The sequence below is a fragment of the Ixodes scapularis genome, unplaced genomic scaffold (assembly GCF_016920785.2).
Source record: "Ixodes scapularis isolate PalLabHiFi unplaced genomic scaffold, ASM1692078v2 PGA_scaffold1__304_contigs__length_218370807, whole genome shotgun sequence".
NCBI lineage: Eukaryota > Metazoa > Arthropoda > Arachnida > Ixodida > Ixodidae > Ixodes > Ixodes scapularis.
The window spans coordinates 61,805,966-61,827,189 of record NW_024609846.1 but is presented as its reverse complement, the minus strand read 5'-3'; the positions used below and the strand labels follow the sequence as shown (position 1 = coordinate 61,827,189).

General features: G+C 48.4%; 1 protein-coding gene across 1 annotated transcript in view; it reads left to right on the top strand.

Moving 5' to 3' along the window:
• Positions 1–311: 311 nt before the first annotated feature.
• LOC8053829 (LIM/homeobox protein Lhx1) overlaps positions 312–21,224 on the top strand; it is a 221,651-nt gene continuing 200,738 nt past the window's right edge. The window contains exon 1 of the mRNA XM_042290760.1: positions 312–487. Within this exon, the coding sequence (XP_042146694.1) occupies positions 312–487 (176 nt within the window). The remainder of the gene's footprint in view (positions 488–21,224) is intronic.

Genomic DNA, 21,224 nt, shown 5'->3' with positions numbered 1-21,224 from the left:
CTCACCGCGCGCTCTTCGAAAAAGCTCTCCGGGGACCCGACAACCTCCGCGAACCCGCCGCGCGCTCTTCGAAATCCCCTCTCCGGGGCCGGACCAGCTCCCGCGTGGACGGCGGCGTCTCCTCCGCGCACTCAACGGCCGGTGTTCTGGACCGCGGAGCTGTCGTCTCGAGTCGGCGTGCCGGACCGCGCGATGGAGCGGCGGCGCGGAGTCCTCGCTGTCGCCGCGGCGGCGAACGTCAGCGGTCGTCGTCGCTCGCCGGTCCGGCTGCAGTGAGGTGCGGCGGGGCGCCCCGCGGGCCGCCGTCCAACATGAAGATGGTGCAGTGCGCGGGCTGCGACCGTCCCATCCTGGACAGGTTCCTGCTGAACGTGCTGGACCGCTCGTGGCACGCCAAGTGCGTGCAGTGCTGCGACTGCCGCTGCAACCTCACCGAGAAGTGCTTCTCCAGGGACGGCAAGCTCTTCTGTCGGAATGACTTCTTCAAGTGAGTCTCCACGCTTACAAACACGCAGCGCAGACGCGCACGTTGGTCGTCTCGGCGAAAGAGCACGCGGCGGACGCGCAAATTCTGAGAGGAATGGTCAATAAATACCGCGACGCGAGGAGCGTTCCAAACGCCTGAGCGACGTCCCCGACGCTTGTTCCGCGGCGTTCGTTCGAGCAGACGCTGTATAAACCCCCGCACTTGAACAACGAGAGACGGATATGGCACAGCGATTTCACGAGTGTTTGCGACGTTCAGATATGCGGTGGATAGTGCGTCTCCGTTGATATCCAACGCATGTGCCTCGGAACGCGAAGTTATATTTGCTGGCAGCTCGCGTGATTCCTTCAGACACATACCCATACACCTTTTCTGTACACGTCGGTGAAGAGGTGGATGAAGCTCGTCACATGTGTCTGACACGCCGTAAGCTATAATATAGGTGGCGGGACCTCAGCCACGGACGTTTGTCATTTCGGATATATACTCTATCTGTGTACCGGCTCACCTTGCAGCCCTCAATTGAGCTGAGGTCGAAGCCAAGTGTAAACATAAGAAGAACATTTTCCGAATTATAGACCGACATAGTTTATTTAATCGAGTGGTCGTTGCCTAGAGTGAGAAAGCAAAACCTGGGAAATATTTCAAATCGGAGAGCTCGTAATAAAAGTTTAGGAAGGCGAAAATGGTGGAGAATATAAACCAAAATGTAAGACAGAAAAGGAACGATAACAGAGAGCTAAAACTATAACCTATAGTGCATTCCATCGCGCTCAGGGCGCACGATATTGTTTTCTCAAGTCGTGGTGAGATGGGCCGTTTACGAGGCACATCTTGGATCTAGTGACGGTTCGTGCTGGGGAAGCTACGATAGTGCATTTCGGGAGGAGGTGTCTCTCTTTGGGGAAAAGGGGTTGAAGAAGGAAGACGATAAATTGCACCCAAGGAACGACTCCTATTTGGTGAGGCGGTATCCTCTCTCTAAAACCGAGACTCCAGATATAGGGTCTTTTAATCAAAAGAAGGCTACATGATTTGCATCGCACTTTATTTTCGGAACTAGTGGGGCTCGAGGAATAACTCAGTCATATGCAGGTGCGATTTTATCGAAACACAAAAAGATCTACACACAATCGCTCGAACGCCGTCCGCGTTCGAGCACGTTCAACCTTTACCCAAAATGACAGGCGAGGACTTTCCGTTGGTGGTCGCGTCAGTGGAGACTATTGCTGTTGTTTGCGAAGCTTCTCAGAGTCACACGCGGTTTAACGTCAGGCGGTTGTCATCGGAGGAGATAAACAGCCGTGCTTCCCGCGTGCATTTCCATCGCACATATACAGCCAGGCAACAGCTTCTCGTACACACACGGAAGGGAGCATTACGCGAGAGGTGTTTATGTTGGTACGCTGACGCTTCTAAGGCGATCCCCCTTTAACGCGGATCATTTATTGCGGCGACGAGCATCATCGCCTGGAAATCCGCGCAGCGGTGAGCCTCGCCTCCTGAGTTGAGTGAAGCTCCGACAGCTGCTGCTGCGCCGATTGCCGTAGAGCTTTGCGCCAGACGCGCGCGCGAGCGCCTGCATGCGTGCGTTGTCTTTTGACGGCTGCCGAAAGTTGGAACTCGGTGAGCGGGATGGCTTAGCTCACGCGCTAAACCGGGGCGACATGGTTCTAGTCGAGGTATATGGGCTACGCGAGTTGGCGGGGAATGGGGTAAAATTATATAGAAGAGAAAGACAAGGTCTCGCGCCGTGAGAAACTTGTAGCTGTGGCTGCCGCCTACGACTCGCTATTTCGGTGGGGTGACAGTGTCAGCGGGTGTGCCCCCTATGGATACGATGACGATGTGTTTCGGAGCGACGCGATGGGGCGCGCTGCGCGAACTGCTTTGCTTTTGCCGAGATAGACGGCGAACTGGGTGTGTGTGCGAGAGCCGTGGACCTTGGCCTCTGTATTTATACCACTCGGCGATAACGTCATGCTATTCCACCATCGCTTTGTTTTTATTCTTTATGGGTCTTTACGTATGTATTTCTGACAGCGCGCTGCTCGACAAGAGTGACACCACGGTTGTTGGTTGGTTCGGTACGTTGTGCGCCGAATGAAATGTGTTGTTATAATCGTAACCAAAAATTTTTCCAGACTCGCACGTGAACAATAAAAGCGCGTCAAGACCTCACTGTCCACTTTTCCATCCAATTATTTTAGGGGCGAAGCTCCTTAGGGTCTAGCCTTGTCCGTCCGGCCTGCCGGCGTCCGTGCTCACATAAAAAGAAAAATATGTTTGCGCAGTCGACAGGATTCGAACCTGTGCGCGGAGACCCCGACGGATTTCTAGCCTTAACCACTCGGCCACGACTGCGGGACGAGTAGGGGGCTCTGAGATGTGGTAGTAACTCAAGAGCTGGGGATGTCATGGATGAAACGTTGCATGTAGCCGCTCAACCTTTATACAGGAGAGGGCGCTCCGGTCAAATGCGTATATAATCGGGTTAAACTTTGCATGCATTGGCTCAACGTTTATAGACGAGAGGGCGCTGCGGTCGAATGCTTAACTGCGTATATAACCACGTTCCATACCACACATTCTCTTTCTGACATGGACCGTTGACTTAAGCGGTGGAGATGCTCTCCCACGGCTTCTAGCGGATCCAAGCTGATCGGCTAGAAGAACCACTGGCTCTGCATTTCACCGACCATAAGGCAGTAATAATGAAGTCGAAACGCAACCCGGAACTCAGCACTATCATGAGCAATAACAAAAAAATCAGCACCATCAGCACTACCTATGAAAAATAAAATCAGTATCATGAGCACCACCAGAGCTTCACCCCAATCAACATCATTCACCACGTGGAGATGCGGTCATTTTTTCCTTTCTTTTTCTTCTTTCGATGTCAAAGTTTTACATTGTTTAGTAAAGGCTTCTTCCTTGACGCCTGGGGAAGAACATTCGATACGCCTCCGCTCGCTTCGCCATTGTGAATGGGTGTACGGAGAAGAGAAGCGTTTTAAAAAGACAATCCGGAACGAAAGAAGCTCAACCAGAAAATAGACGACGTCAGCTGAAGTAACCGTAGAAAAACAATTCATAAACTCGGCTTTTCGTGTTGGTTGGGGGAACGGAAGAAAACGCAAGAAGCTGAATTTCTATGTCAATTCCCGTATCTACTTTTTTTTTTTTACTCGAATTTTAATCGATTAACTCCAGCGTGTTGCGGCGTTGCGGTATATAAAGAACAACAACTGGGGAGGAGTTATCAACACCTCGGTTTTATTTTGATTCCCCCCGGTACGCAGTATACGACACATTTCCTCTCCAAAAGTCTTCGTCAACACCTGTCCGCCATTGCTTGCTCACGTATTCTCAGCACGCATTGAACACGAGGGTTAGGTCAGCGCTCGGCGGGGACCCAATCGCGAGCTTCATGTCCAAGCAATGGCGACCGCCAATGTTGCTCGACGGACTTTTAAAAAAGGGCCCCAAATAGCAGTCAAGCTCGCGACATCCGCAAATTCTCGTCGTCGTTGTCCCCTCGGAAGAACAATTACTGCTCGTATCGGGAAACGTAGCTTTCCATTTTAACAGATCCGCATAGCCGATAAGCTTTTTGTACTCGTGCTTTTTTTCTTCTTTTTTGTATTGCCGACAGTAATTCTTTGCTTGCGTTAGTAGGGGCTAGAACCTACAACCTCTGAAGAGTAACTATACACTTCAGAAATAGTGGTGCTTAGAATCATGGTTGGCAGTTGTCGTAAGCTTTACCTAAAACTGCGGGAAACGTTCGCCTTTCTGTTTTGGGGAAATGTTACGACAGCCAGTGAGAGATAAAAAACGATACAGACTGAGATTTTGTAATGATGACTGCGGTCCATGGCGCCCTCACTGCACTAAGCATAAAACATGAGGGCTTGGCGTCGATTAAAATTTTGAATCCGATTATTCGCCACCCTTTCTTTGAATAATTAATCGATTAATTAATCGATTAACCGGTTTCGTTCATTTCTATGTATAATAGTTTTAAAAAGTCGAAATTACATATATTCTCCTCGCTTTTCCTGAGTATGTGATAAACGGTGCAATGTACAATTTTGGACTTTAAGTGAACCTCGAAGTGTAGTTGAAAAGAGGCAAAAGACACCCACACTTGCAAAAGATTATTTGAGCCGCAGAAGCAAAGAGGTTCGTTGATATTCTCCAGCAATAGCGAACGGCCTTCATCGTTCGGAACAGCCTCTGCTGTGCTAAACGGGCACTCACACGACGTTGAACTGGCTTAGAAGATATGTACAACCTCCTCAGCTTGTTTGGAGTTTCAAATCGCGCCCCTACAGTTTACTGTAGGTCAAAATTTCAACTAAAGTTTACCTTTATGTAGGTGTACTCGTCCACATGTGCGTAATGAAACCGTCGAATTTTTACTTGTTTTTATTTGCCAAAATTTATCCGATTAATTAGTTAAAAAAATTAATCGCGATTAAAACATTAATCGATTAATCGGTAGGTTAATCGATGAAGTGCCCAGTTCTTATCAAAATGTGGGCGGCCACAAGATAATTGCCGAGCAGACTGTCCATACTTTGAGCGTTGCTTATGAATACCCTATAGTTTGACCCTAATTACACGAATACCCTTAACAGCAGTTAAGTGTGACTGAAGTCAAAGTTAACTGCAGTTAAAAGGGCAAGTGTAACGAGGGTATCAGTGGATCTAGTAGGGACTTTTTGAAGGTCGTATAGGCTGAGGACTGAGGGTTTCGCGGGCGCGTGCTCGGTCCGCGCACAAACCGACGGCGCGAATTCCCGATAGCGATGCCAAGCTCTTGCGTATATACGATCTACGAAAATCCTCTAACGTAACGCGTAGAACTGTAACTGCGAGCTTCGGGGTATCCAGACAATGGGGCTTTGAAAATTCGCCGAATGGATTCTCCGATGACGTCGCCCGCTTTAGCCATGCGAAGAAGCTGTTACAGAATCCTCAAGGACGCATCTCAGAGCCTGTGCGCACGAAGGTCAAGAGTCGCTAACCGCGAACTTTTCTTCTTACCAGGTGGTGTCTCGGTTAACCCTGGTGATCCGCCGTTGCCGACTGCGAACAAAGAAAAAAAAAAAGGAAAGAAAAACAGCTAGGCGCTTGTCAAACGCAGCTGCTCCCTGAGCATTGTGAATCACGGCGGATACAATTTTGTGAATCTGTTTTTTGGCCCCACCTTAGGTCAGGAATGAATGTGAGGAAAGTACGCGACTTCGGGGAATCGAAAGTCGGAGAGGCGTGGCTCTTCCGTATACCACGTTCCTCTTAATTGTATCACTGGAGTCATTGAAACCGTCCCTTTCCTCTTCGAGATGAGGCTCATTAGAGTCCATCGAACGGTTGGACAAGGGGAACTAAGTTCGATGTATGCGATCGTCGTCGACACGTGAAAGTTGCAAGTGCTACATCGAAGTGACTCCTCTATACGCCCTGCACAAGACAAAATATTTTGGTAACGGGCAGTCAAACTGCACACCGAAGTATCGCGTTACGTGGAAGGGCGTCGGAACACCCCCCCCCCCCCCCATACCATATATTTTGTTACATTAAATGTAAACAATACAAGGAAGGGGACCAAAATCTTCTTCTGCTCCCCCCCCCCCCCCCCCCCCCCCCCTTCCACCACCAGCACTACCGTTGGCTCGCGACCCCCGAATAGTTCGGACTTTTCTGGTTACCTGCATTCTTTTGGAAGCCTGTGTCGCCGAAGTAAAAATAACGAAAGAATTAAGCAAAGGTAAATTCCGGAACGTAAAGTAAAAGAGAGAAATATAGATAGAGAAGGTCGTGTGAGGTGGTAACTGCATTCTCTCTCTCTCTCAGGTCTTTCTCTCTTTTTAACGGGTTGTCGTCGGTTTTGCTGGTGTCTACACCATAGCTTTTGGATGACTACACTGGCTTGGTTTCGCTGACCGGGCGGAAAGCGTAAAGTCGCGCAAGTATAACACATGTGCAACACATGAAGGCGCAATCATGAGCTTTTTCGGTAAGCTGCAAAATCGGAATGCTTTCAAAAGCGGCGACGTCCCCCGCCACGCCCAGGAATTACACCTGTTGAGCAGCTCGTATATAAGCAGTATTTGGTTTGTGCGGTTTGTCTGGGCTAATTGGCAGGGAGAGGATACAATCTACTTGGCAGTTTAGTGCACCTGTACACTTAAATCTGAAAATGCCGCTTATACCTTGAGAAGTATACCGCTCAGCTTTAGGTGTTCACAAGATGAAAAAGGTAATGGCGCGACGTCGTAAAGTCTGCCTTCTCGTGCTTTGCTTTCTTTCTTTTTTATATAAAGTAGTCAGGGCGACTAAATTATTTCGCCTCATATTGGTGGGCGCCTTGAGTTACGGGCGTGCCGTTGGCTGTGTAGAGATAAAATACCTACCACGTTCTTTGGGTGGTTCGACACTCCCGAAAAACGCCGGGGATCGAGAAATGCGCGAGCATGGCTCACGGTGCGGCAACCGCAATCCGTATGTACTTGCCCTTGTTCGTGACATCCTTTATTTAAATGACAGCTCAGAAGCGAACGAGTTTATGTTCGAATTTTTGAAGGGCAAGCTCTAACGCATGATGTTATGCGGAGAGTGTGCCAGGCAATAACTAACATTGCATGCATGGGAAATGCACTTTAAAGAGACGCACCGGAATGCCATACTTTAATCCAAAGGGGGCGCTCAAACCGCCTTATATATATATGTGACCTTACCTATTCGCCTATATATAGTGGGATGTTTTCAATAAGTTCGCTTTTGACGCGCTGCATTACATCGATACTAAGGTCAAGGTATTCGCCGATCTATAACGTGTTGACGAGACAAACTTCGTGGCGTCATGAACATTACTTTAGCTTAACTATGGATGACGGCTAAATATGATTATACTGAATTAACGGCTGATAAGGAGATTATTCTGGACAGCTGGTCCTTGATCATTTTTGCGAGCAGTATACAGCAACCATAAATTTTTCGGCGAAAAGTCGAAGTCCTCAAAGAATGCTCGTGATGCAGGAGAATGTTCACACGACCAGCATAAAGGCACCTTTCACTTAGGTCCCTTTGCAATCGGCGAATCAGCCCGCGCTGATGGATCGCGAGCACATGCCACGCGCGGAGGATCGCGAACTGATTCGCTGTTGGCCATAAAGGCCCCTTTGCTAAAGAGACCTTTATGATCGTGTGAATGGGGTATTAAAGAGAATTCCGAGAATGCTGTCGTGACCTTACCTCAGACAGAGTGAGTTATTAAAATCTATACGTAACTGCGCTATTCATTTTTGTGGATCATCAAGGTGCTCGACTGACACGGACGTATAAAGAAATATGTATACAGCTTGCAATTATTGTTTAGCTGAAGTCCGCAAAATTAGTCACTGAGAGTTCTATATTTTGCTATCTTACATACCTGCTGAAAACCGCGTAAATGTCCACCGATGCGGAGAATACCTAAAATAGTCTAGAAACTCTAAAACAAAAACTGATAAGTAAAAAAAGAAAAAAGCAAAGCAAATACACACCAAAAACATGTCACAGAGTGTATCGTCTTGTTGTCATTTTTGTTGTTTTCTCTCCCCTCCCCCCCCCCCCCCTTTTTTTTTTTATTCTCTCGAATATATGAAAACGCGCTTATTTCACTATTTACACACAAAAAAAAAATGTGTTTTATGGATAATTGGTCGCGTGTAATTTTGACATCCGGTCGCGCGTCACTGGATTCCGAATTCACAAGTTTTTTTTACGCGGGGTCTTCGCGCTCTGCATCGCAAGTGTCCCACAAGCCCTGCGCAAAACTGCCCGGAAGCTTGTCGTTACCTCATTTCCGCAACAACGGATTGTTCGTCTCGGACGTCTGCACAAAGCTCTGACAACCGTATGCGCTGCAGAATACGTGCGCTGAATACGCACGACGCAGCGCAGACAAAAGGACACTTCAACCTAAGGTTTCTCGTCGCATTCCGCGCCTGCCCGCATTGTGCTCCCTTCATCAATCACACTTTGCACAACGGAAAGGAAAAGACCGCGGCTCACGTGGGGCAACACTTGTTTTGACTGCCGAATTAGGTTAAACGAATTTTTAAGCGAATGCATTTTTTACTCGGGGATTAAAGGGCGTAATTAGGCATTTCCCACCTCGCGACGATAGCTTCGCTGCTACCGCGATTGAGCGCATTTTCTCCCTTGTCTGCTTCGTTGGCATCATCAGCGTCAACGTCAGCGACAACGGGGTGGCGTGCAGGAGGTACAGTGCGCGGCACAAGTAATGCGAACATGGCGCTTTTTTTTTCTTTTTACATGTTTCTTAGGTAAGGAATTGGCAAGCATGCCAAATGTCCACCTTCCACCGGCTAGCACCGGGAAATCCGTGAGCGAGATTGTTAGCACACCCATAGAGAGCCACACAGGGTTTGCTACTGTTCGGTCGGGGTTACGTGGTTTACGTGCCGTGTTGCAGTACGGGCTGCGAGGAGGTGGCAAAGACGTTGATCACCTGCAAGCGTCTCCGCAATTCCATCTGCTTTTGCCTCACAGACACACGACACCGCAGCCCATACACACTTGCACCGCAGGAAGCCTCCCCTATTAAGTTACAAACGCTCCAGACGTTTGGAGTTGAACCCTCTTTTCTATCTATAGACGCTTTACACATGCGCCAAATTACAGCCGCCATTACCAACCTTCTCCTGTCTTACCGAGATACCAGCCACTGAAGAGGGCTTTGGCGAGCCTCCACAAAGGCAAACGCTGGTGAGAAGGACACAGTCGAATCTGAAAGGGCAATAACCTGCCCTGCTGTGGTAGTAATGGAGTCAAGTGATAAAAATAACAGGAGACAAAAACTGAAGTACGGTTATGGCGACGCCCATGCACAGCTGCTATAAAGCATCCATAAGCCGGGGTCACACTGCTTATACATCATATAAAAGACATTCTGCAAACCGATTCGAATGCAAGTCACTCCGAGATCCGTGCTTCGAATGCCGCATGGCAAAGAGTTCAAGAAACTTGGCACGTGGCATTCGAGCCACGGCCATCGCGGTGACTTGTGTCTACAGACTGTCTTTTGTGTGATGCATAAGCAGTGTGACCCGTGCCATAGGCTCTCTAAGCACACCGCAGCTCCGAGTAGGGGGGGAGAAAAAGCTCGCGTTGCCGAACCAAGGGTTCCAGGGTTCACTTCGAACCCCACACCCCTGCCCGTTTCGATATGGATGACCATTGCGCCGGCGTGAATCACTATACTGGCTGACGCACAATGTTCCGTGGCATTCCAATCCGGTTTGTAGGTGATTTTGGACTCGTTTCTTTTCTTGCTCTCTTTTTAAACTTTACGCCGTCGCGTATACGCTTCCCCGCTCTCCCACAGTTTTTATAGGTCTTTAGGTGGCGTAATATCGTGCAATAAGGTCAAGTAATGTAGTTACACTGTTTTCCCACATGCTTCCCACCCTCGTCGAGAAAAGCTATTTCACAATTCCCAAGTCTGCCCCTTTGTCTTTGTAAAGAAAAAAAAAAAACAGTAAATAAAAAAAAAATTAAAAAAAAAAAAAAGATTTTTAAGTTCCCTCTTGACACAGCAGTTTTAGAATATCGGCCGCAGAATCCCGTGGTCCTGGGAATCATTGCCGCTATGGGGCACTCGAGATTTGTTTCTTCCTTCTCAATTATACTTTTTTTTTTTTCACTAATTTTCCCCATGTTATGCACATTTTCATAACGTTAACAATAACAACAAAAAATATTAATATTTGTATTTATTTACGTGGTATATTGTTGGACGTTCCTCGGATCATATGCTCAGAACTAGATTCCGCTTGTCATCTTCCAAGAACAGTGATCCTGACTGCGTGGAATAGACGTTCGCTGAACCTGCGCGTTCCTCCCAACCGAGATATTCGTTCTTGGCAGTTGATAAATGGGACAACGCAACTTGAGCACCGATCAACGGCGCACTCGCGATTTCCACTTCTTCTGAAACGCCCCTCAAAAAGTTGTCCCCGAACAGAGTTCTGAGCATCCTCTGCGAGACAACGTTCGACATTATGGCGACGCATGAATACCCGCTATACACAACGGGCAAGTCATAAAAGACCCCAACCAGGAACCCTAAGAAACTATCTCGGCGGCATGCTAGCTCTGAGGCAGGAGACCGACTCCGGGTCTCTCTCTCGGGCGCGCAACGCGACGCGCATGGAGCGAGTGCGTGCTCTCCGGGTCACGACCGGGGGCCTCCCCGCGGGCCCGGGCTGAGTTACGACCTCGCGTAACTCAGCGTCGCCGCCGCCGCCGCCACGGCCGCCGCACCTGTTGCTCCGACGCCCGGAGCAGTGAAAACAGCCCCACGCGAGACGTATACGCTGTGCTAGGAGGAGATCCCTTCTGTATATAACATAGTGTACGTAACAAAGTCGCGGTATCAGCGCTTCTGCATCGGGCAAGGCGTGCGCAGATGCTTTCATTTTGTAATCTGGTCACCGGAATGGAGAATTAGTGTCGTCGCGCTTTGTACGGACCATCCTGATCTTGTTTGCGCATGTATGCCCTACGGGCTACGACGCAAAGTACAGTATATTAGAGGGTTTTAGAATATGGGGCCGCAATGCTTTGCTGTCCCTCCATGAACTTGGGGAGTCACATTGAGCAGGCGCGAAAGTTCTGCTTGCGCATGCACGGTGAAACGCCCCGAGCTCCTCGGGGGACCCAAAGCGTTAGGGCCGCCATTCTAAAGCTCCCTATTATGCGTTCACGCGCCAATTCGTTGCTATGGAAATCTGGTGCGAAGTTCGCACCGGAGTCGCTAAACTCGTCAAACACAATGATTCTTTGCGTTATGGCATGGCGGGGAGGAGGAGCCGAAATATAACCGCCAGACTTGGGAAGTGATCCGTTATTTTATTTTTTTTTTCAAGTAATTTTGCAATTGACACGTTACTTTTTTGCGGCAGTAATTTGTAATGCAATTTCGTTACTAAATATTGGTAACGGATTACTTTAATCACTCAGTACTTAAAAAAATATGAGCATAACACAGAAGCTGGAGCAATATGAGCGGGTAATTAAAGGCACCATGAAATCAATTTCGGACTGCGATAAATGAACTTAGATTGGAATTTAAGGATCGCACACCGTATAGTGGGCTAAGAACTAAAACTAGAACACGAAAATAGAAAGCCCAACAGCTTGCTTTTTCGGTACAAAATTTTTAAATATAGTGGACTACTTCATACTTGCTTTCCTTGATAAGCTCTTGGCCTTTTGACTGTTGTGTATAGGCAACCTGCAATGCTGTTTGGTTTGGCGCCATCTAGTGACTGAAACAAGAAATATTGGGTACCCCTGGGAGTGGCGGCTGCATTATTCAAACGTGAGCTTTTACTCTGGTGGCGCCACTTAGTCTAGTGTCTGAAGCAAGAAATACTGGGTATCCCAGGAAGCCGTGATCGCGTAACGTGCCAGTAGAGCGGAGGCTACGGCCCTGGCGGGCCAATCGGAACGTGACTGCCTATCATCGGAGCGCGCCTCAAGTCCGGAGAAGAATCGGGCTTTTCGCTGCGTCACGCTCCAATATGTGTGCGTTGCGCTCGTGTACGTCGCGCATTTCGAAGCCTTTGGCACGCAATGTGGGGCTTATCGTTTATCCTTTGCCAAGTTACAACGACACAGGGTATAACCGTGCGCTCTCACGCTGCTGGCGCCGCTTGGCCGTTGCCGGTTGTGTATCCGCGGTGCCAGCACGTCAGCCGAAGTCAGCTCACGCATTGGAGACGCGAGCACGGCGTCACTCGGGCGTATTCGCTCGTCAAGAATCAATCAGTCGACAAATATTTGGATGCGCGTTCGAGGTCATTGAGTGCCGCGACGGAACTTATCGTCACTGGCGAATGGCAAGCGCCAAGGTGTGCTTAAAAATCGCGGTGGAAGCTTCTAGTCATCGCATCTGGTGCCCAAGCACGTCATGACCACGTGATTTCTAGTTTCGTTTGACTTGAGAAGGAAAGCTGAGGACGAAGAAGTTGAGAAATCATTTCATGGTCCCTCTAAGCAGCATAAAAAAAGCGAATTCTACAAAAAAAAAAAAAAAGGAAACCATCGTGAAAAGGAGAATAACCGAAACGGAAGCCCGATTTGTTCGTATGACCGGGCACTAGAACCACTCGAAGAACGTGCGAGGCACATTCAAATATGCGAAAACAAATATCAAAAAGACAACGCCGAGTAGGCTTTGCCTCTTTCCAACGCCTTCCATTGCGTTTTTCGTCTACTCCTGCGTATGAGAAATGGAAAGTAGTGTTGCGGAACATTTTGGAAAATATCAAAATTGTCTCGTTTCTTTCCTTGATAAGTGTACGGAAAAAGTAACGCGAAGGTAATTTGTAACGTACCGAGTAATGTAATCTGTGACTTTTCAGCGAAAGTAATTTGTAACGGTAATCCGATACATTTGAGGCTCGGTAATTTGTAAGTGTAATCCATTACATTTTTTTCGAGTAACCGGCACAAGTCTGATTGCCGCGAAGTTTTCTTTTCTCACAAACCGGCACATCCGTTTATCTTCGTAACGGTTTTCATTCATTGGTTTCTTTGCCCCACAGTCCAATCTAAAAACAAGGCTTCTGTTTGAAGTATAAATGTATATATATATATATATGCGGCGGTTTTTCAAACTATTAATGGAATGCGCTTCCAAACTTCCGCGAGTCGTCTTGTCTCGATAATGTCCATTGATTGTTGCGCCTTTGAAGATTGGAGAACACGAGTAGGTATTTTAATGTGCGGGAAAGACGAAAGTATCGAAAGATTAATGTTTCTCATCGCTCCGCTGAAAGAAAGCTGCGCGTTTCCACACACTGTCATCGGCGACAGATGGCTAAATACGCCATTTGTGCAATTTTGCACCTGTTGCGAGTTTCGCCGCGACGAGTGTATTCCACGCACAGCACAACTGCATACACCGTGACCCGAATTGCGGCGTTCGGAAAAACGTATACATAGAGCCACATTCGTTAGCCCGCGACCTTTGTTGTGTGCCCCATTGACCGATATCACAGTCTGTACAGGCCGCGGGTTGTAAAACAGCTGACGTATCTCGAGAACGTGTGCCTCGTCCCCGCACACACTGAGACACGGCCTCAGTTGCACACACGTACACGCACACACACTCGCACACGCATACTCACTCCCACATACACACAAACGCACGTGCACACACACACAAGCTGCGGAAACGGTGCCCCGCGCGCGCTGTCCCGCACCAGCTGCGAGCGCGAATGTTTGCCGCAATGCGGAGTATCGTTTCGGCGCTTGTAGAGTGAGGTACAGCGCGATGCCCAGCGTTCTGAAGCCACAGCTGCGAAGGGCATCCCTAAACGAGCAGAGTTGTCGGTTTCGCGACATTTCTGCCCGCCTGCAACTGTGCATCCCGTTGCTCTGGCTGGAGCGGGGATTTTGAGGGGTTCAAAAAAAGAGAGTGCGAGAGCTGAAATCGAGTTAGATGCTCTATTCCAGGTGGCGTGGAAACGACACATCTACTGATCAGACGTAGGCGACGAGAGGCTTCACGCGCCTCGAAATGACAGAGACGATCGGGAGGGTCACGACCCTCGATGACGAGGCATAGGTACTGGCTGTGGGTTCGAGCCTGTCAGCGATCATAACGCCGGGCATAACCAAAACATTTCCTCGCACCTTTATTTTTTTTTAATTTGAGTCTTAATTTGTTTTATTAAGCGAAAACGTGGGGCATATGGCCATAAAAATAGGATTCGCCGCTCAATCGTATACTCAAGGACGACTCTGCCCTTTGTGTCGTCCTTGAGGTCGCCCTAGAGACCTCTAGGACGACCTTAATTGTCCAGTTACGTGAAAAAAGCGGCGTCGGTGTGCCCGAAAGATGGCCATAAAAATACGTCATCAAGCACGTGCCGCTCACGCTTAAGTGCGGGAGCGTGATGTCAAACACCGCCGGAGTGCCGTGTGCAAAGGGCGCGCTTCGGACTTGATCCGTGCTCGTTGTGTGCTTCGTTCGATGGACTGTGAGACGACTGCGTCTACGTCTACGGCCTCGACATCGGCAGAAGCGTCTACATCTACGGCGACTTCCACAGGCAAACGTGGCCGCCTACGCAAATACGCCACAGCCTTCTTAAAGGGCAACTCTGGCCAAAACTCAAAATGAATTAAATTACTGGTATCGGTGTAGTGACACAAAATACGACCCAAAATAGTATGTCGGGGTACGCCGCATTCTCAACTAATGCCGATAAGAAATAAAAATGCGACCCGCCGCGAGGCGCTGCTCCTTAGCGGGCGGCCAGCGGGTTGCCGATCGCTAAAACAACATTGGGCAGTGACGTCAGTATCGTTCTCTTTTTTTCCTCCGGTCCGGGCGTTGCGCAGAGTGCGCCTTTTTGAGCCGCTATTACCGCTACTTCGGCTTGTGATTGGCGTCTTTAGCCGTTGCTTTTATCTGTAGCCCGTGTAGCTTCGGTATAGCCTTTTGTTTATTTGCTTGTGAGGACTCCAATACTCGTTTTAGCGAGCAACTTGGTGCGCCCAAAACTGCCCAGCTGTTTCTCGAAAGAGGCCGAGTGCAACTTGTAGCGCTGTGGGCTGCTCAAACAAGCCGCTGCGCAACCCGGAGGTGCTTTTTCACAAGTTTCCAACGGACTGGAAATTGGAGAGGGTGTGGGTGGACGCTGTTCGACGAGTGGACTTTAAAATTCTTCTTCTGCGCGCCCGAAAAAAAAAAGAACGAAAAAACAGATGTGTACAGCCAGCACACCTGTGTAAGGGCGCCGCGGCCTACGCCGGAGAGCCTCAAAGCTTCGTGTCTGGGACTGACCCGCAGCACAAAAGCGAGAAGGCCCCCAGTACTGTACGTCAGTGGCAGCGCGGCGTAGAGCAACGCCGCTCCATCCACGGAGCCCCGATGACAATTTAGGTCTAGCGACGAGTACGGAAGACCGCATTTACGGCGACAGCCGCCGAGTACGGCACCGAACGAGTTCACTCCTTTTCCAGTCACTAGCTTTTGGGTGTACAAGCGACGAGTACGGCATAGCGCACGCACGGCGGCGGCCGCCGAGTACGGCACCGAACGAATTCACGGGTTTTCCAGTCGCTAGCTTTTGGGTATAGGCACTAACTCTTGCTGCATATGCTGGAGAACTACCACGTATACAGAATTAAAACAAAATCAGCTTACCTCCTATCTCTAGACGGCTAGCGCAACAGAGCTAGGTGCCGCTCGGCCTGCGTACTCGTTGAACGAGAACGATCATGACGTCACGTTCACATAGCGCTTGATTTCCAGTGTTGCCGGGGCCTCAAGCGGCTAGTTTCGGTTTTGTTGGCCGCGCCCCAAACAAAACTTTCAGGCGTCGATATTTTTAAAACTACGCACAATAACGAGAAAAAAATTACACCATGCAATTCAGGGACGCTGACTGCACTAAAACAGTCATAATCCCAAAATCGAAAGTATGGACCGGTTCGCGCTTTCCACTGTTCCCTCGCTTCTTCCTCTCTCCCTTCTACCCTTTCCACCGTTGCCTGTTTCCTCCTCCCCCATGGTGAGGAGGATCTTCTGCCTTGCAGAATCTCGGGTCAGGTCGCCGGCCTTTAAAGGGCCCCTGAAAAGAAAAAGAATGCTTTTTAAACAGTCTGGTTGGGACACACAAATCAAAAAATTAATCTTACGCGAAAAAAAAAAAAATCGAAGCAATATTGACGGCGCGAGACGCGATTTAGTTGGTCTCTTCTCCACTTGTTTTCTCTCTCGGCATTTTGGGCGCGTGGAGCACATGTGGATCGGCTTTGACTTCACGTTGAGGTGGAAAGGGGGAATGACCATCTCATTGAGTTCGAAACAGCGAATGACCATTCCATGACATCATAGACTTTGCGCGCAGAATTTCAAATAAATCTTTTGCCGTCAATATTGCTCTCAAAAATATTTTTTCCCGTAAAATTAATTTTTTGACACTCGTGTCCCAACCAGACTGTTTAAAAATACTTTTTTTTTTCAGGGGCCTTTGGAGTGTCCTCCTCGAAGCGTCATTCTTGACGTCGTCCTAGATGCCGTCGGTCTCCAGGACGTCGTCCTTGATGTAGTCCTATACTTTAATACGTGTAGAAACATTACTTGAAAACATTTCTCCCGCGGGACTATAACGCTTTCCTTTCCCAACACGTAAGTAGTCTTGAATGTCCTTCTGTATTTTTTTTTTTTTAATGTTTTGCGTGTTAACCCAGCAAAGAGCTTCAGATTCGTCCCAACGAGGGACAGAAAATAAATATTTAGACCACTTATTACTTACAGACTGCTGTGAGAGTGAGAGCCCAAGGTTATTATACCCTTCCTCGGTGTAACTTGGCAAAGGGTGAACGATAAGCCCCCCGTTGCGTGCCGACGGCTTCGATATTCGCTACGTATACGAGCGGAACGCACACGAATTGGAGAATGACGCAGCGAAAAGCCTGATACTTCTTCGCAGTAAAAGCGCACTCCGGTGATATGTAGGCACGTTCCGATTGGCCCGCCAGGCCGCAGCTTTCGCCGTACTTGTATGTTATGCGATCACGGCTTCCTGGCCTGCCCAGTATTTCTTGCTTCGGCCACTAGGCTATAGCGGCGCCACCAGAGTAATAGCTCACGTTTGAACAATGCAGTTGCCACTCCTATGCGCACGTTTTCGCACGTAACCCCCCCCCCCCCTTCCCCCCCCCCCTTCCCCCCCCCCCCCCCCCCAAAAAAAAAAGAAAGCAGAAACGCAACACATTTGTCGCTGGTATTATGATGATTTTCACTTTGGAAGTGTCAGCGCGTAGGTTTATTCACACGGTGCATTTTTTTCGATGCGCAACAGATTTGCGAAAACTTAATTTCGAAAAATCGGCTAATTCACACGTGGAGTTTGACGCGCGAGAACTGTGACGTATTATATTCTACGGGAATTACGCCAAAACTTGCACGAGACAGTTTGCTTTATTAATATCGCTGGATACGCTTCGTCACCATGTTGAAAGTAATAAATAAAAAAAAAAATTAGGAGACGGCCGATTCTTTCTTACTAACAAATCTGAGTTTTTTTTTGTATTTTTTTTTTTTGTATTTTGAAGTCAGCGGCGTAGTGCTTTTGAAATCCTCCTGAAAAAGGTGTATGTGATGAACGCCTTTATGAATGGCCAGAGAGAGCCAGCTTGCGGTACCTCCAAATCCCGAAACAATGCCTTCGCCCACTACGACGTCGCACAAAAGAAGCTAGAATGAACTCGGAATGGGTGAGAAGAACGCGCATATTTAACAAAATCCTTAACACGCTAATTTATTTAATCAAATTACTCTAGCGATTACGCGATTCTCAAGTGTTTGAAACGATAAAGCCGGGTTCAAACTGCTCATACCCCCCCCCCCCCCCTCATACAATAAACAGTCTGCGAACACTAGTCTCTGCAATATACGTGACTCGAATGCTGTGTGCCCAAGTGTCCAAGTTTCTCCCAAGCACCCATCTCGCGGTGCGTTCGAATCTGTATGCTGACTGTCTTTTGTGATCCCAGCTTTAGGCGATTGGGGGCGCCTCGATGCGCGTGGAGTGAAAGCTCGTGCTGCGGAACCCAGGGCTTCTGGGTTTACTTCCTCACCCCTGCCTGCTTCAGTCTGGATCAGCGTATGGTATACATAGCTCGCAAACGTCGCCATTGCTGGGTACTGACGGTTATCTCTATATAAGATAGCTTCTTCCAACTACAACGTGTGCGGTGTGAAACTAACACGGCGAAGCGAACGCTCGCGGCGCATCAAAATAGTGGCATGGCTGCGAATGACATGAGAGCTATAGTATACCGAGGTGCGGTCGTGCATCATCACTACTGCGTGATGCACGTTAAAGACCCCGGGCTGACGGCATTACTCCGCTGACCGAATGACTCGTTTACAGCGCAGACGTGAAAAGACCCCTTGGGGCAGACTAACACACCTAAACATATACTGCGAGACTATTATTATACGAGAGATTTGGTAGATCGTACGCTGGCGGGCCCAGCGGGCGCGAGCTCAATCCATGCTTTTCGAAGGGACAACACAAGCTCCCGGTAGTGAAGCGTAGCTCTGGAATACGAGCTACTCAAACTATAATAATAATAATAATAATATTGCTTTATTTCCATCCTTTATGATGGTGGGGCCCAAGAAAAAAAGCTGCAGTAAGCAGCTTGACGAGTCCCTGGGCCCCTACAATGGACAGCAGGAAGCATGCGGGAAAACAAGCAAAAAGCAACATAATAGCGTGCTAGAGGCAATGATGTTAGAAATCAGTACACAAAACTAAAAGCACTTTTTGCAAATTTTAAGAGTGAAAAAGAACATGTACAAGCATATAATAAGCTCAAGTCTGTAAAATTTAGATTTTCTAGATCAATGTTATTGCTGTTAAGGTTGTTTAACAAATGCGGGAGTGTGGAGCTTAAAATTTGAGAGCCATTGTTAAACCGAATCTCGCGACTAGTCCTTGCAATGGTCACCATGCCGCATATACCAAACACGAACGGCGAAGTAGGCAGAGGAAATACGGGGGGAGGGGAGGCTGTCGTGCTGCAGAGAAGTAGAATATTTGGTGCAGGTGCGCAGCATAACTGCTGCTCTGCACCCCCACCCACACATTACCACCCGCACAACAAAGAAACAATAATCACCAGTGCTCTTTCTTTCTTTATTGCTACCGGAACGCTTTCTTTTTTTTTCTTCTTTTTTGCCATATAGGCAAACATAAAGGGAACTCGTTAAAAAGCAGTTCATCATTTTCCGACTGCTGGAACGCTGATGAGACTGGACGCCGAGAGAAAGGCGAGGGTGTGGATTGCCCTCTTTTGTTCGGGAAGTGCGCCGAGCGCCGAAGCAGAAAAGAAAAATTGATTATACGAGCGCTTATTTGGCGAGACAAAGAGCGTGCGAACCAAACACGATCGTTTCGACTCCGCACATATTACACGAACGAGTGTTATTCGCAACAGAAGCGGTCGCTGCTTGCGTAAACAGAATATGTGTACACGCACAGGCGTGCTTCGATCGGTCCGTACACAAACATGTGTTTCTTTCCTCGTTCTGTATGCACACGGTATGGACACGCTCGTGGACGGCGAGCAATAAATCGGGCGTCCCTCAGCGGCCGCGCACGGCCAACAATCGCCTTCAGCCGAAACCATAAACAACGGCCCGCTTGCCGCCGGCCTGAACATGCGATGCGAGGTGCCCCGTGTAGACCACGTCGAACAATGAAAGCGCCCGTGGCAGTTACGGCATGTGTTCCGAGTGTTCCCGGCACTAACCGCATATCGCGCGTGTATATGTCTTAAAGCCGATTGATGATTGTCCTCTATTTGTTTGAGGATAGGAGTAAACATCGCCGTGCAAGCTGTAGTAATTAGCCCCCTTAATTTTCGTTCTTTTGTTTCGGAGTGCTCTTGCTGAACACTCGGGTGTGAGTATTTACAATAGTGGCAGTATTGCCTATAGGGGCGATGATTGCCCGTCTTCTTTTCACGCATATTTTATCAATCACGGTGCGATCGAACAACCAAATATAGATGCACTATGCCTCTGGAAGCACGGCAACTATCGGATTCATTTTGAAAGTGCCTATATAATAAACAGAGACATAAAAAACGTCCATCTAGGAATAATCACCGCATACCATTGATACTCACCACTTTGTACTGCCACGGCAGATGTTGAGGATGCATTCTATCTCCCTCGGCACAAAACGAATAACTCGAGCGCTCTCCCATGCTAAACACCATGCGCTCATAATGCAATATTCCGTCTTATTCACACGCCGTGTTAACAAGATCCCATCACTGACAATAAAAACCATAATGTTTCTTTTCTATCGGGCGTGTTCAAGTCGTGATTGTCTTCCTCTCTCCCGACCTGAAAATTAGTTTCCTTCTTTTTTTACTTTTTCATTACCCCCCTCCCCTCCTATTTCTCTTTCTGTAGGTTTTCATTATTGTTGCGCAAACGGGCCCCCACTCCGTCTCCTTGAATGAAATCGTATCTTTAAAAAGAAAAGAAAAAACGCCATGTCAGTGGCACGGAAGGCCCAGAAGAAGCCGGCATAGCTTTGCGAGAGGTCTAACATTTAACTCGAAAGTTCAAGCACCCGGCTACTACCGAAGCTTACGCAAGCCTTCCACGCACGCACTTACGTTTTACAAAGGTCTTTTACGAGTACCGCCTCAAACACGTGGGAACGTGAAAAAAAAAATCAAATGTTTCTGTTTTGTAATGACGAGACCAGCAACAAAACATGCGGCAAGCGGAAACGCGTCGAATAAAAAATAATAATTCCAACGCGCGGTCGGCATAAGTTCGACATTTCGGCCACGTACATCGGTTACAGACAGCCCAGTTGAGAACGGTGACGGCTACGTGAAAAGTTTCTGTTCACATTTCAGTGTCTGGCGGTCTGAATCTTTGTGACGTCTGCTGCATTTGAGTATACCACCGCTCCAATCGCCGCTCATATGCGCAACAGTAGCACGCACATGCCATGTCTGTCACTGTAACTCGTTGACATGGGTGAGAACAGCAAAGCGTCCCTTTCCGACCGCCGGCATCCAAGACGCACTCGTCGCCATTTTGTCGTGGTTTGACCATAGAGTTATTCCAATGCACGATACAGGTTTAACCGGCGCTAGTGTG